Genomic DNA, 13226 nt, shown 5'->3' with positions numbered 1-13226 from the left:
GGCCAGGCTTTATTAATTACAACAAGACAGTTTGAAAGGGAAGTTTATTCTTTACATAATGCATAATTTGTTTAATCAGTGAAAGTACATTCATCCCAACACTAAGTAGTAACTCGGGTGTAAATTCAGATTTAAAAAAATAAAGCAAAGAGAACTGTTGTAAAAGTGAAAGAACATAAAAATCACAGTTTAATGAGAGGTACAGTAAGTCACGTCCTGAGGAAATGCAACATGACAAAACCTGGATTTCGTAACAATCCATTCACTCAAATCAAAGAATTTCAATCAACACTTGCATACACCCTTAAAAAAATACCCTTAAACTACAGCTCCTTCATTCATTCACTTAAAGCCATCATATCACATGCGTAACCAAATATAAAAAGTATCAGCAAATTTCCCATTCATAGACACTTTCCTTGGCTTTCAAACACATGTAGTCAACCCTAATCAAAAGCTACACACCTTCACCCAATTGGGGAAAAAAACATATCCATACATTTGCCAGGCCAGTAGGCTTGTTGACCGATAGGAAGAACAGTGACCTGTGCTGCCTCCTTCCTCAGTAGTACAGAGTTCACGGACAGGGACAACTGTCTGTGACCCACAGACACAACAGTGTACACTTAATTTAACAGTGTAGCTACGCTTCAGTTAAAGTCAGAATAAAATCTCACAGAGGCATAGCACTGTGGCATACAGTGACTTCAGTGGATCCTAGAATCATTTAGATCAGGGTTTCTCAAACTTTTATCATAGCAAATATATAAGGGACCCCCTCATAATCAGAACAACTCGAGTGAGATAAGAAAATGGCATACAAGGAGTTTTACTATGACTTCGGCAGTGCATGGCCGGACGAACCAAGGCTCGGTCCTGGGAAGGAACATTTTGTAGTTTAAGCTAATTTCCTATATATTTTTTTTGTTGCAGTTTTAACACTAATATTATACAATTCTACACATTTGTAGATTAATAATATTACATGTTGTGGTATTACACACACACTAAACTCATTCCACAGATCCCTTGGCAAAATGTGTTTTTCTGAACATTACTAACAGGTTAATGTTTTTACATACAAAAAATAATCAAATTAGATGGGGGTCCACGGACCCCAGCTTAAGAACCCCTGATTTAGATTGTGTGTTCATGCTCTCTGATGCACTTCAGTTGGATCCTTTAGCCATTTGAGTGGATCCTCTAAGGGCAAATTTGAAGATCCTTTTAGATACATTTGACTGGATCCTTAGATTCCGGTCCATCCTCTGACCATGATAGCTCCATAATATGCCATCCCCTAGCTCTATGCAAAGGTGTCTGGATCTCCATTTCCTCTCTGATGTCCAGGAACATCCTGATGAGACTCAGGTCATTTGACTGGACGGGGTTTGATGCCTGAGTAGGATCCATTGGATCCTCTGGCCAGATGGCCTAGATGAGATCCTGATGGTCAGTCAGCACACTTGGCTCCTCTTGTCTCGAACCCTCACCCTCCTCTTCTTCCTAGGTTGAAAGTGTTCAACTGTTACTCGGTGACTAACTCAGAATGCACTACAGGCTAAATAAGCTAAATATAAAATGTTAATCATTTCTGAATCCTTTGAGATAAAAAAAAAATGATTATACATAACTTCATTTTGGGTAAAAATGATCCACTTTAATCTTGAACTATGGTGTCCAAATAAGTAAATAAACAATTCTCTGTGTTTAAACCTAGATAATTACATCAGACAGTAATTAGAGTTAACTTCAAATAAACGGACATTACTGGTGACTATGAGAAAGTCCGATTATTGTGGTGGCAATGCCTGATGAAATCCATAACCTGGCCCACTGGAGATAGGGTAACAGAGTGTCATCACGATCTTATCAAGCCTAGACAAGTATTCCTTTTCAAAACAATGTCACATGAGAATGCTATTTGGATTGGTTTTCTGTTCCTTACCTTTGGGGTGGTGAGACCATACACTTCCACAGAACTGCATAGAGAGCCAGTACAAAACCAATGAACACTGCTGCTGCAATGGCGCCTACACACAGACAGGTTTACAGAGAGAAATCCATGTTCACACATTTAGGGAGTATACACACTGTCACAGATGGCTTTGAGTGTCAATACAATATGCTACACTCACACTACCCTGTCACGTCCTGTAAGTAACTTTAAATGGAAAAGGCGTCTTAACAGAGCAGCACAAACTCATCTACAGGACATGGAACTGTTTAAAGCAGTACAGAGACGACACTTAGCAGTGCATTGCTAACTGCACTGCCCCTTGGCTGACTATTACCGTGGCTAGCGGAATGTCACACTGCCTTCCAGACCTCTGGCCTGCCTGGGTCTGGCCACCTGACAGGTGTCTGATTAAGGGGTTTTATTTTCCACCAGGGAAACATTGAGAATGTTCCAACTGAAACCCTAAAAATCAGATAAGAGGATAGCAAGAGAGGGATGTCATGACCCGCTCCAAACACGGTTTTTGTTTCTCTAAAAAGGCAAAGAGAGGAATTTAGACTAAAAACACACTTAAAAAGCCAGGAGCCATGGTGACATAATGAGACCTCAGCCTGGTCATTATTTGACTGGTCAGAGCATTACATTTGGTCAGCATTTGTCTGCATCGCCTATGTCTAGAGGGATCCAGATAGACTTACTGACTCTGTCCAAAGAAGAGGAGATGAAGGGAGAGGAGAGGTGAACTGATCTGCCTGACAGATCAATGCACCAAGGTAACAGTCTTCTTTGTCTCACAGAGGCAACACAGACAAGCCTTTGTCAATGCAAACAAGTGATGAGTGTCACCTGGGATGATGCCACTGCCTCTGGCCAGGGGATCATCTGTGTATGAGGGACGAGGGATGACCGTTGAATCTTTAAAAAAATAATGCTTGAATGAGATTTAAAACCATATGGTTATGCTGTGTGTAGCAACAGTCATCAAAATTGTTAAAATGTTGTTTGTTTGTTTCTAACAAATGCAACAGTTGGACAAGGGATGAAGATACTCCAAAATAGAATTGTTAAAATCCATTAGATATTGACTGATTTATAGCACATGAAACATGTTACTGGCACAGACAAATAATTAATTCAGGGATTTTGGTGGGAATTCAGGTATTCAATTTGTCAATATACATTTTCTAAATGGTATGTTTTTGTGTGCGCGCGTGTTAAAATAAAGATGATTATATGTGCCTAATTTGCATATATGGCTAAATGAGTTGAATTTATAAATTAACATAAATGGTGGAACAGGGCTGCAACCACCAAAAACTTGCTCTGTCTAGGCCTACCTGCAATCACCTGTGCAGTCTTTACTGCCTCGTTAATTACTGTTGTCACGTTCTGTTGCATATTTCAACAAGTGTGTCAATAGCCTCAAATTAAAAATCACCACGCTTGGCTCTAGATTACACCCATCTATACATATCACATTTTTTTGTGAGATAAAACATAATATCACTATAATCCGAGTACATTTTCGGAAGTTGCTTTCATTTCAGCGCATCTCATTTGTAAACATTTCAACTGTATTAAAATTATTACTTTTAAAAATTCCACAAAAAATTATAGATGCAACGGAAAGGCAATGTTTTCCATTGAGGGGTGTTTGATAGGTCATTACAAACATTTCCACGATCATAACATAAACGGGAAAAAACCGACAGCCACAAGCAAGAGTATGAATGAGTCACAGGAGTAAAATGTAACCAATCAATCAAGCGAGATTTAAGTGACAAGTGTTTTTTGCACCCCTCCAACACAGGAAATAGATGGCTGAAAAAGACAGTTCCTCAAGTGGGCGGGGCATGCTTGTTGTTACTGTGTGCGTTGGAGATTTGGACCAGGTTTGGTGTCAATTCAGGAAGTACACTGAAATTCCAATTATCTTCAATGCAATTAGGAAAAATTGGAATTGAAATTTGGTTTACTTTCTGAATTGACTGGAATTTTAATTAAATTGATCCCAAGCCTGACTGGTACACACTAACCATTTCCATCTGTAGAGAGGACCCATGTGTGCATTGGAACAGCTCTCTGAAAGACAGAAACACAAACTGAAAACATACAGGACAGGAGAGCACAGGATTCCCAATGAAAACACAGAACTGGAGAGCACAGGAAGTTGGTGGCACCTTAATTGGGGAGAACGGGCTCGTGGCAATGACTGGAACAGAATATTGGAATGGTAACAAATACATGGCTTCCAGGTGTTTGATGCCATATCATTTGCTCTGTTCCGGCCATTATTATGAGCCGTTCTCCCCTCAGCAGCCTCCTGTGCTGGAGAGCGGCAAAAGTTCCTGGAAAAAAATCCCACCAAAGGCATTCAGTAGCATCTTCTTGTCTGTGCATGTTGTCAGACTTATCTCCTGCTAATAGTTGCACTCTGATCCAACTCAAAGATAGGCCTACTTGAACTCAGTCAACAAAAAGTACAGATTTTAAGTCAGCTTGCACTGACCCTTCCCTGGAGAAAAATTACTATACTGCCCTTGGAGCACTTTTTAAAAGACACGGTAAACACATTAAAATCAGGTTTCAGCAAAAACATGGGAGGAAGTCTTGCAGAATGGAAAATGAAAGTAGGCCTATGGCGCGCCACGACTGTTTGGCCAAGATAAGAACTGAGCCAACGACAGTTTCCAAAACATCTGTAGGGTTTTTCACAGCGTGCATGAAACAGTCTCCCATCAAGAAATACGAATAATCACATAGGCAGTTTGCAGACCAATATAAACCACTTTAATCTATACATCGATACTCGTCCTATGCAAAATAGGTTTCGTAAATTACTTTTATTCTTTACAAATATTCCCTCGTCAATAAGTTGCAACAATGTAACAGCTGAGCAAGCACGTCCACGAAAACATGCAGGCTACGTTTGTCTCTTTAAAAATATACAATGTAAATATGCTGGAAAGACCTACCTGTTTTTATTTGTTTTACTCGTCTACGATGTGTTTGTTTAACTCTTACCTCCGAGGTGTTTCCATCGCTAAAGACAAATTTGGTCTGGTTTTTCACCTCCGTCCACATTTTTGCACGCGGTTGTTGTCAGATTAAAGGGAGTGACGCTCCTCTCATTTGCCGCTGGTCGGTTGCAAGCTCACCAGGAAACCTTCTATCGCCTCGTAGCTTTGCTCCGCCAGCGAACTTTCTCAAAACATTTTTCATCAGCTGACTGCGATCTTCAGATGGAGGGCGGAGAGAGTTGGGTTCATGGGACGTACAGCCTTGATTCGTCTGATTAAAAATACCTCGTGACGTATACAAATAATTTAATCATATGCTGTTTCTCTAGTTGTATTAATAGGCTTACCCTATCCACAATGGTGGAGAAAGTACCCAATTGTCATAATTGAGTAAAAGTAAAGATACCTTAATAGAAAATGACTCAAGTAAAAGTAACCCAGTAAAATACTACTTGAGTAAAAGTCTAAAAGTATTTGGTTTTAAATATACTTAAGTATCAAAAGTAAAATGTAATTGCTAAAATATACTCAGGTATCAAAAAAGTATAAGCCATTTCAAATTCCTTATATTATGCAAATCAGGCTGCACCCTTTTCTTGTATTTTTATAAACATTTACAGATAGCAGGGGCACACTCCAACACACAGACATAATTTACAAACGAAGCATGTGTGTTTAGTGAGTCCGCCAGATCAGAGGCAGTAGGGATGACCATATATGTTCTCTTGATAAGTGCGTGAATTGACAATTTTCCTGTCCTGCAAAGCATTCAAAATGTAACGAGTACTTTTGGGTGTCACGGAAAACGTATGGAGTAACAAGTACATTATTTTCTTTAGGAATGTAGTAAAGAAAAAGTTGTCAAAAATATAAATAGTAAAGTACAGATACCCAAAAAAACTACTTAAGTAGTACATTAAAGTATTTTTACTTAAGCACTTTACACCACTGCCTATCCATATACTGAATATGCTATTGTTCAAAAGTGGACCATGTAAAATGTATCATTTCACACATAGATGATTACCATTACTATTGGTTGTTATATCTTGCCTAGCTGGTTTGATTGGTTTATTACAAAATGGTTCCCAGGGGTTGGTTATAACGCTACATTTTAAAACAATAAAAAGCAGGACACATCTGTTCAAGACATTTTGTATTTTATCTAGGCAAGATTACAACTTGTGTAAACAGTGTTTTAGCTAAATAAATGTCCAAAATAGCTGTTAATACAACATTTACATTTTAGTCATTTAGCAGACGCTCTTATCCAGAGCGACTTACAGTTAGTGAGTGCTTATATTTTCATACTGGCCCCCCGTGGGAAACGAACCCACAACCCTGGCGTTGCAAGCGCCATGCTCTACCAACTGAGCTACAGGGGACTAATAAAACACCTTCAATGTTTGCTTCCAATTCCATTATGTGCTATTTAACAAAATAAATTACAGACTTTCTCCCAATTAAGACATGATATTTAAACTGGAGAAATGACTAAATAGCTCTTGTAACTGTATTTTGGTTTTCAACACAACTTGAAAATGTTTACAGAACAACATTCCTCAGAGCTCCTATTGAGCAAATGTTTTTGTTCACCCTTTGCTTACTTTACTTGGGGAGTTGATCAAAGAGTCCTTCGTTGGAAACACTGGTATCAAGTTAACTATCGGTTTGTCCCACTCAACTGAGAAACAGGTTTCAAGATCCAACATTATATGGAGAGATTAGTCAGCCTACTTTTTGCACAGAAGTTGTGCCATAAAGCAATAAGAGCAGTTCAGGTCAGACTAATTATGTATTTGCACACATAAAGGTCATAGACAAAAAATAAAGCAGCAAGATATACTACATCTAAAAGATCAAAGGCCTCTTTCTGTCTCACATTGTTCAACAACTCGTCCTCTGGGGTCTGGGAACACAATGAAAAACCATCCAAAGCCAAATGAGTATGTTACGATACTGATTATAAGGAGTGCTTTCTGGGATGTTGGCCTGTGAGGAGTGTGTTTTTCACACAAAGCTGAGTCAGTTAAATTAAACAGAATGCTTTGATAGAAATGTTTGTGTAGAACACCTGATTAAGTGTTATGCTGAAAGGGGAATCGTGTCTGTTCTATACGGTTCATATTTCTACATGCAATGTTAGAAGCATTGCTCCCGATGGAATAATAATCCCAGGTGGTAACTTCATTGTTCCAACAGTGAAATAAACTACCCAACATCTGCTGTCAATGTCATCATCACTCAAAAATAAATAAAAAGACCAGTCCAGCTTTAGTATGTTCACACTGCCAACAGGGGGCAGAGCTGCAGCCATAAGATGCAGTAGGTCACATTAAAAGGTGCTGCGTGGTCAATCTGATATCTGCAATGGCCGTCTAGCATTTACGGTGATATGGCCTCTGCAGAAGTCAGGCCATTCATACTTCTTGCGCTTCGCAGAGCTGTTGTGAAGGAAGTGAGTTTGTGTTTATACAGGAACATCCGCCCCCACCTACCATCAACCAATCATGCCAATGCGGAGCTATACAGAGCCCTCCGCATTGTTAAAAAAATGTGTGAGGCGCACAGCGATGCGTTACGGAGCTCAATTTGGCCTCAGCGTGCCTCCGGAGGCTCTGCAATTGCGTCACACCCTCCATACGGAGTCTCCGACCACATTTTCGGGTTAAGTATTAATTGGCTCTTATGGTGGATCAGAACCATAGAGAATGACAGGGGCCTCTAGTGGCCAAAATGCAGTTTTAGCATTGGCAGTGCCATTGAGGGCTTCTGCCATTTTAAAGTAGTCAACTGGGTGGGGATTCCTACGGGTTGTAGCCTCAATGGAGCTGCCCATGCTGTCACAGACGCTATAATGGCACAGCTATAAAGATGAGTCCTATATCTATCTCTATGATCAGAACCCATTGGTGGGTGGGAGATGGCTGATTCATTGTGAGAGCCATGTCTTAAGACTGGGTCCAGACTAATGATTTATATAAACACTAGATGACTAATAGGGGGCGCTGTGTTGACGCCACCGTGCCTCCATCTTGGCACTCCCCTACCACTGTAAAAAATATTTTGGAATCTATAGAAATGCCTTTATTAATGTCTACATTCGTTTTTGCCACATTTATTCTATTACAGACACCTTAATGTATAATTATATTATGTGAGCTAAACATTAAAAAAAACAATATTTAAAAAAATAAAAACATTTTCCTTTAAGTATATCTTTTTTTTTAGATGACTAATGGTTACAACAACGAAAAAATACTTAAATACATGTAACTTTGTCCTTGAAAAATGTAATTGAAATACTGTAGAATTTCATTAATTCCTAAGGAGGACTGCTCCTACAGGGGAGAGTCAATATGGCCGACCGGTGGCTTCAAAGCCTCTCAATAGCCAATACATAGCGTCAGCAATCCAGGGTTTATATACATCATTGGTCCAGACTAGAAACACTGGTTTGTTTAGCCTACTTGGTGCAACACAAAATAAAAAAAGATTGGGAGGGATTATAGCGCAAAAAAAGTCTGGGAGCAACTCCAGCAGGACACTGCAAGACCTGCCTTTCCTACCACATACACAGCGGGACTTCAATGTAACCCATACTTCAATAAGGCTTTGTCTATCAAGACGAGTCTGTAGACATCACTACACACTGCTTTCTAAGTACAGGCTACCCCATTTAGTTTAACAAGCCCATCCGCATGAGCTACAATACCAATCCAGTTTTTGCATTTAAAAAACCTGGAAATGTTTCAAAGTTTTCACATGCCTCCACCAAAAAACAACATGATTTAATAGGATTTCATCCAATTAAATCACTACCCTAAACCATCCTGTGGAAATGAGCAATTAGATCATGCAGTTCTGATGTCTCAGACCCAGTTACACAAACATCCACTGCTCACCCAAATCACATTTCATTGAATATAATTCCTCCAGGCTACAGAGGCCCTTTAAATACGTAACTGAATATACCTGAACTACGAATGTGAGGAAACAGCACCATTTAGTGGGCAGAGAAAATAAGATAACACTACATGACCTTTTACGAAAACACTAGCAGATCCTGGGTTCCAGAAGTCTCTGTTTACCTTAGCTGTGAGTTACTACATAGAACACAGAGAGATTGTCAGGGTTGATTTAAAGCCAAGCATGAGAACTTAATCTCTCCTCTTCCAAACCTTCCAGAAAGCTGAGATCAAACTCAGACTAAGATTCTGATACAGTCTGAATTCAGGAAACAGTTTAAGACTTTTTTCAATGAACAAACCACCAAAGATACAAACAACACGTTATTGATTATTGACCACGTCCTGGCTGGCTATGAATCACCTCAAAATGCCTTTTGAGAGGTTACAATGAAGCAAATAAATATAATATTTTTTTCCTGACTAACCTGCCCCCCCAATCAGCATGTAGATTCCCGAGATCTAAACTGCCAACCCCCCCTCCCACCCCTAGACCTCCCCTCACCCCTCTGCCAAAGACTGAGCGGAAGCCATTCTGTCTCCTGGAGGCTGGGGCATGATGGGAGTTGTAGGATGAGCAGAAAGGCCAAGAGAGAAGTGTCCAAGAGGACGGTTCACCATCACTACATGACCTCACAGCATGAGTTCTGCTTCCGTGCCTGTGGGATAGAAAACACAGAAAGTGATTGATTAGCAATTACTATAATCAACTATATCAATCACACTGAGGAGGTTACCTCTGTGATGAAGAGTTTTAAAAAGGCATAGGCTGCAGATCCGTAAGTAATCCCCCCCCCCCCTCCCCGATCCCTTTTCATCAGAGCTGAAGATCCCAATGATATTCTGCACATGTTTCTTTATGCACAAATTTGTGTTCACCCTCCCTTCACATTTCTGACTGTCAATCGGGAATTCTAATTCTTTAAGTTTTACAGGTGAAACATCCATGCAGCATCTGCACGCCAACCATTTGATCTCAATCAGTTTCCTGGGGAAATGCATTTCGATCTTCTTCAGTTCTACATTGTTGTTTTGAATGATGTACAGTGAGCGAATATTAGAGCAGATGGTGTTAAACTGTAGAATACCTGTGTTTAGTTTCAATCAATCAAAGCACATATTTTGCCAAGTGGCACGCGCTGTTGAGTTTTTGGCCACGAGAGAAAAACGCAACGGTCCGCACAATCATCCTAAAATCTCCAGAAATTAGGTGGTGTTACAGTAACATTATATTACGCCATTATATTCAGTTCTGTTATGTAGGATACTATCATTATGTGATCTTGCAGACATTGATTCAGCTTCGATCTAACTATTAAAAGAGCACCATTCGCCAGAGTAGCCTGTTCTCTGAGCTGCCGAACGAGTAGAGTAGAGACTGTGCGTAAAGTAGAGAATCCTTCACATATGCAGAAGCTTCAGACCTTTGGCTGTCAAGAGGAGAAGTCGGGTCAGCAGCCACTCCGTTTTTATAAAGCCTTGCAAATGAAAGTTGCGTTAAAAGTAGCCCAAGTTGAATCTAAGATGCCGTGATAATTTGAACTGGAGAGCTCAGTCTAGAGTCACTACAGTACTTACAGTCTTATAAAATGCTTTAGACTGGTTCCCCAGGTGTTCAGACTTCTGCACCAGATCATCCAGCTTCTCCCCTCTTTCCAACAGAGACTCCATGGTGCTGTGCTGCAGAGACAATCACACCACAGCCCACTTCATATTCAGCATCACACCAACCACAGGCACTAGCAGTGTTAGACATGCAGTAGTGCAAGTTCCAGCTTCCTATATGGGGAAAATCATGTTAAGAGTCCATAGCAAAAGAAAGTAAGGTTGAGAATCTAGACCAGAGCCAGTTTTTCACACAAATCTCCAACTGACATAAACAGTTGATTTACGCTAAAGGCAATTATATGAGTTTATCTCAAGTTTGCCCATTATGTGAGAGGTTCTCAGAGATGTGGTTGTGTCAGGGAGTGTCGACTGAAGAGACTCACCAGAATGATCTTTGTCTCGTCCAGTTCAGCCTGCACTTTGGTCATAGCATCTGCCTCTCTGGGGTTCTGAGGAGAAAACACAGACTCCATCAAACTATCACAATCATCCAAGAAGAAACATGAGTCAAAGTAGGCTTGGATATTCAAGTGTTCTTCAATGTTATTTAATTGTATGTGTAATGTTTGTTATGTGTCATTTTAGAGACAGGATGCCATGTATACCTGGTACTTGGCCAGGTGGATGTCCAGAGCTTTGTAGTTGATGGTTTCGGGGTTTCCAGATGGCCAGTCTATGCTGTCCACTTGTCTGGAGAACTCCTCTAGCACCTGCATGATCAAACATCAAACCATTAAATCAGGATTTCTTAAACTATGGGTCGAGACCCAAAGTGGGTCCTGCTCATGTGAGAGGTGGGTTGCGAATTATGAGAATACATCTATAATCATACACCATTTCTTCTTAATTTGGAGGACACATTTTAAGAACCCCTGCATTAAATGCTGAAACAGAAAGCTGAAAGGGCCTGGTGAGGAGCAATAACTCTGGAAGAAACCTTGAGACGCACAAGACCCAGACCAGAGAGTAATATTCTCCACTTGTTGCTAAGGGGATAAAGTATCACTCTGCACATCATCTCTACCCACCTTGTCTAGTAGTGTGAAGGCGACCCTTTGGGGGTACTCGCTGTCTGCTATCACCACTGCACTCAGACTGTCATTCCTCACATACACGTGGCACAGGTACTCTGGAGGGAGGAGGGTAGTAATTATAGGAATGACCTCCAATAACAAATCAGAACACCCCCCATATGTTATGGCCCAGGTCAGGACTTCACCTTGCTCTTTGACTGAGGCTCGACTGCCGTGTGCAGAACGCTCCACAATCAAGGCGCTGGTGAAGGTCATGAACTCTTGGACACTGCCAAACACACAGACAATGGTGAAAACAGTGTTGGTGTTCTTGTCAATTCTAATGAAGTCTGTAAACACATGACAGGTTTAAGATAGGCTACTATTATTGACAGGGGCATCATCTTCTCCTTCATCTGCACTGATGTACAAGAACTGGACAGGTGACAGAATATGCCCAGTCGGAGTCCATCGCTTTCATATATCCTGTCTTCAGATCAGTGGAGATGGAGGGAAGGAATTCCCTTTAGACTATTGAGATGCTCCCAGGTGCCAAGAGGAAGACCCACCTGGAGCGCTGGAAGAAGCTGAAGGAGGAGAGGTCATAGGCAGATTTAAGGAGGTTGGATTTAGTCGCTCCTTTGTGGAGGACGCTGAGGCTGTACAGCTTCATGATGATGCAGGGACAGAGACAGTCACAGGGCTAGGGATGATAGGCGTATCCCTGCGCAGAAGCCTCAAGTCAACCACAAAGCCAAGAGGTCTCAATGCCTGCCTGTCAAGAAAGGGAAACAATTCAAATCACATGAGCCAAACCAACCGTATAGCCACAAAGGACACGTTCTGTAAGACAGCCTACTACACACAGTGCCACACATTCTACAATATAAACGAGTGCTAAACTATCTAACATTACCACGATAGAATCACAGATAGAACAAGGAACAAGGGTTAGTTATTCATATCTTTAAATAGTCGACATGCTCCGTTTTCGCCATATAATGTCTTCATCAATATAGCTGGTTAGCTAGCTAGCTCGCGCCGATTGCTAGCTAGCTAAATTATTTATTTTAGTTCGCTGTCAAGATGAGGATCAACTTCACAGTGGATTAATCTAAATGCGACCTCTGTTCACTTCATACTGTTAAGATAAGATAAGATCTAGCTAACGTTAACACAACAACTGATGTTCTTTCGACGACGGAGTTGGCTAAAGTTAATTTGTCGTACTTACTTACCAGATAAAACTGCACTGCACTGTTTGACAAATGTTGACAATAAAATACCAACTGAATTAGTTCATAACTACAAATCGCTCACTAATTTAGTTTCTTTCTAGCCACTCCAACCACGTCACGATCTAAACAATGTCCCACAGGATAATTGTTCCGGAATGCAACACCGCCTCATCATCATCATCATCATCCTCTTCTTCTATGATATCATGGAGGTCCGCAAACAATCGTTTACGTGCATGCCGCCACCTACTGTGCTGGAATGTACGATCAATCATGACCAATTCTGTACTACCATGAAAATAAAATTCAAACCAAATAAATCCTAACTTCTACCACACCCTCCCCAAATTGTTCAGCAAGTCAACAACCATTTCAACAGTAACATCTGTTACCCCAATATCTCTTTTGCAGTCTCCACA

The 13226-nt window shown here is 40.7% G+C and overlaps 2 protein-coding genes across 3 annotated transcripts; both read right to left on the bottom strand.

Moving 5' to 3' along the window:
* Window positions 1–27: 27 nt before the first annotated feature.
* sb:cb288 lies at window positions 28–5317 on the bottom strand. Its single transcript, XM_041897248.2, has 5 exons — window positions 4985–5317; window positions 3997–4042; window positions 2807–2875; window positions 1949–2033; window positions 28–1506 (listed from the first exon to the last, which is right to left on the bottom strand). Exons 1-5 carry the CDS (start codon window positions 5042–5044, stop codon window positions 1458–1460), a joined length of 309 nt encoding a protein of 102 aa, XP_041753182.1. The 5' UTR covers window positions 5045–5317; the 3' UTR covers window positions 28–1457.
* Window positions 5318–8393: 3076 nt separating this feature from the next.
* On the bottom strand, window positions 8394–12984 carry LOC121581864 (synaptobrevin homolog YKT6-like). Of its 2 annotated transcripts, none has more exons than XM_041897245.2 (8): window positions 12808–12984; window positions 12139–12344; window positions 11776–11858; window positions 11585–11685; window positions 11162–11266; window positions 10940–11005; window positions 10527–10628; window positions 8394–9607 (listed from the first exon to the last, which is right to left on the bottom strand). In XM_041897245.2, the coding sequence occupies exons 2-8, from the start codon at window positions 12240–12242 to the stop codon at window positions 9572–9574; spliced, it is 597 nt and encodes a 198-aa protein (XP_041753179.1). In that variant the 5' UTR covers window positions 12243–12344; window positions 12808–12984; the 3' UTR covers window positions 8394–9571. The 2 variants fall into 2 exon arrangements, with proteins under 2 accessions (XP_041753179.1, XP_041753180.1); XM_041897246.2 differs by having other exon boundaries at window positions 12139–12340.
* Window positions 12985–13226: the final 242 nt, after the last annotated feature.

The sequence above is a fragment of the Coregonus clupeaformis genome, chromosome 18 (genome assembly GCF_020615455.1).
Source record: "Coregonus clupeaformis isolate EN_2021a chromosome 18, ASM2061545v1, whole genome shotgun sequence".
Taxonomy (NCBI): domain Eukaryota; kingdom Metazoa; phylum Chordata; class Actinopteri; order Salmoniformes; family Salmonidae; genus Coregonus; species Coregonus clupeaformis.
The sequence above is the reverse complement of the archived record's forward strand: the minus strand, read 5'-3'. Positions and strand labels throughout refer to the sequence as shown.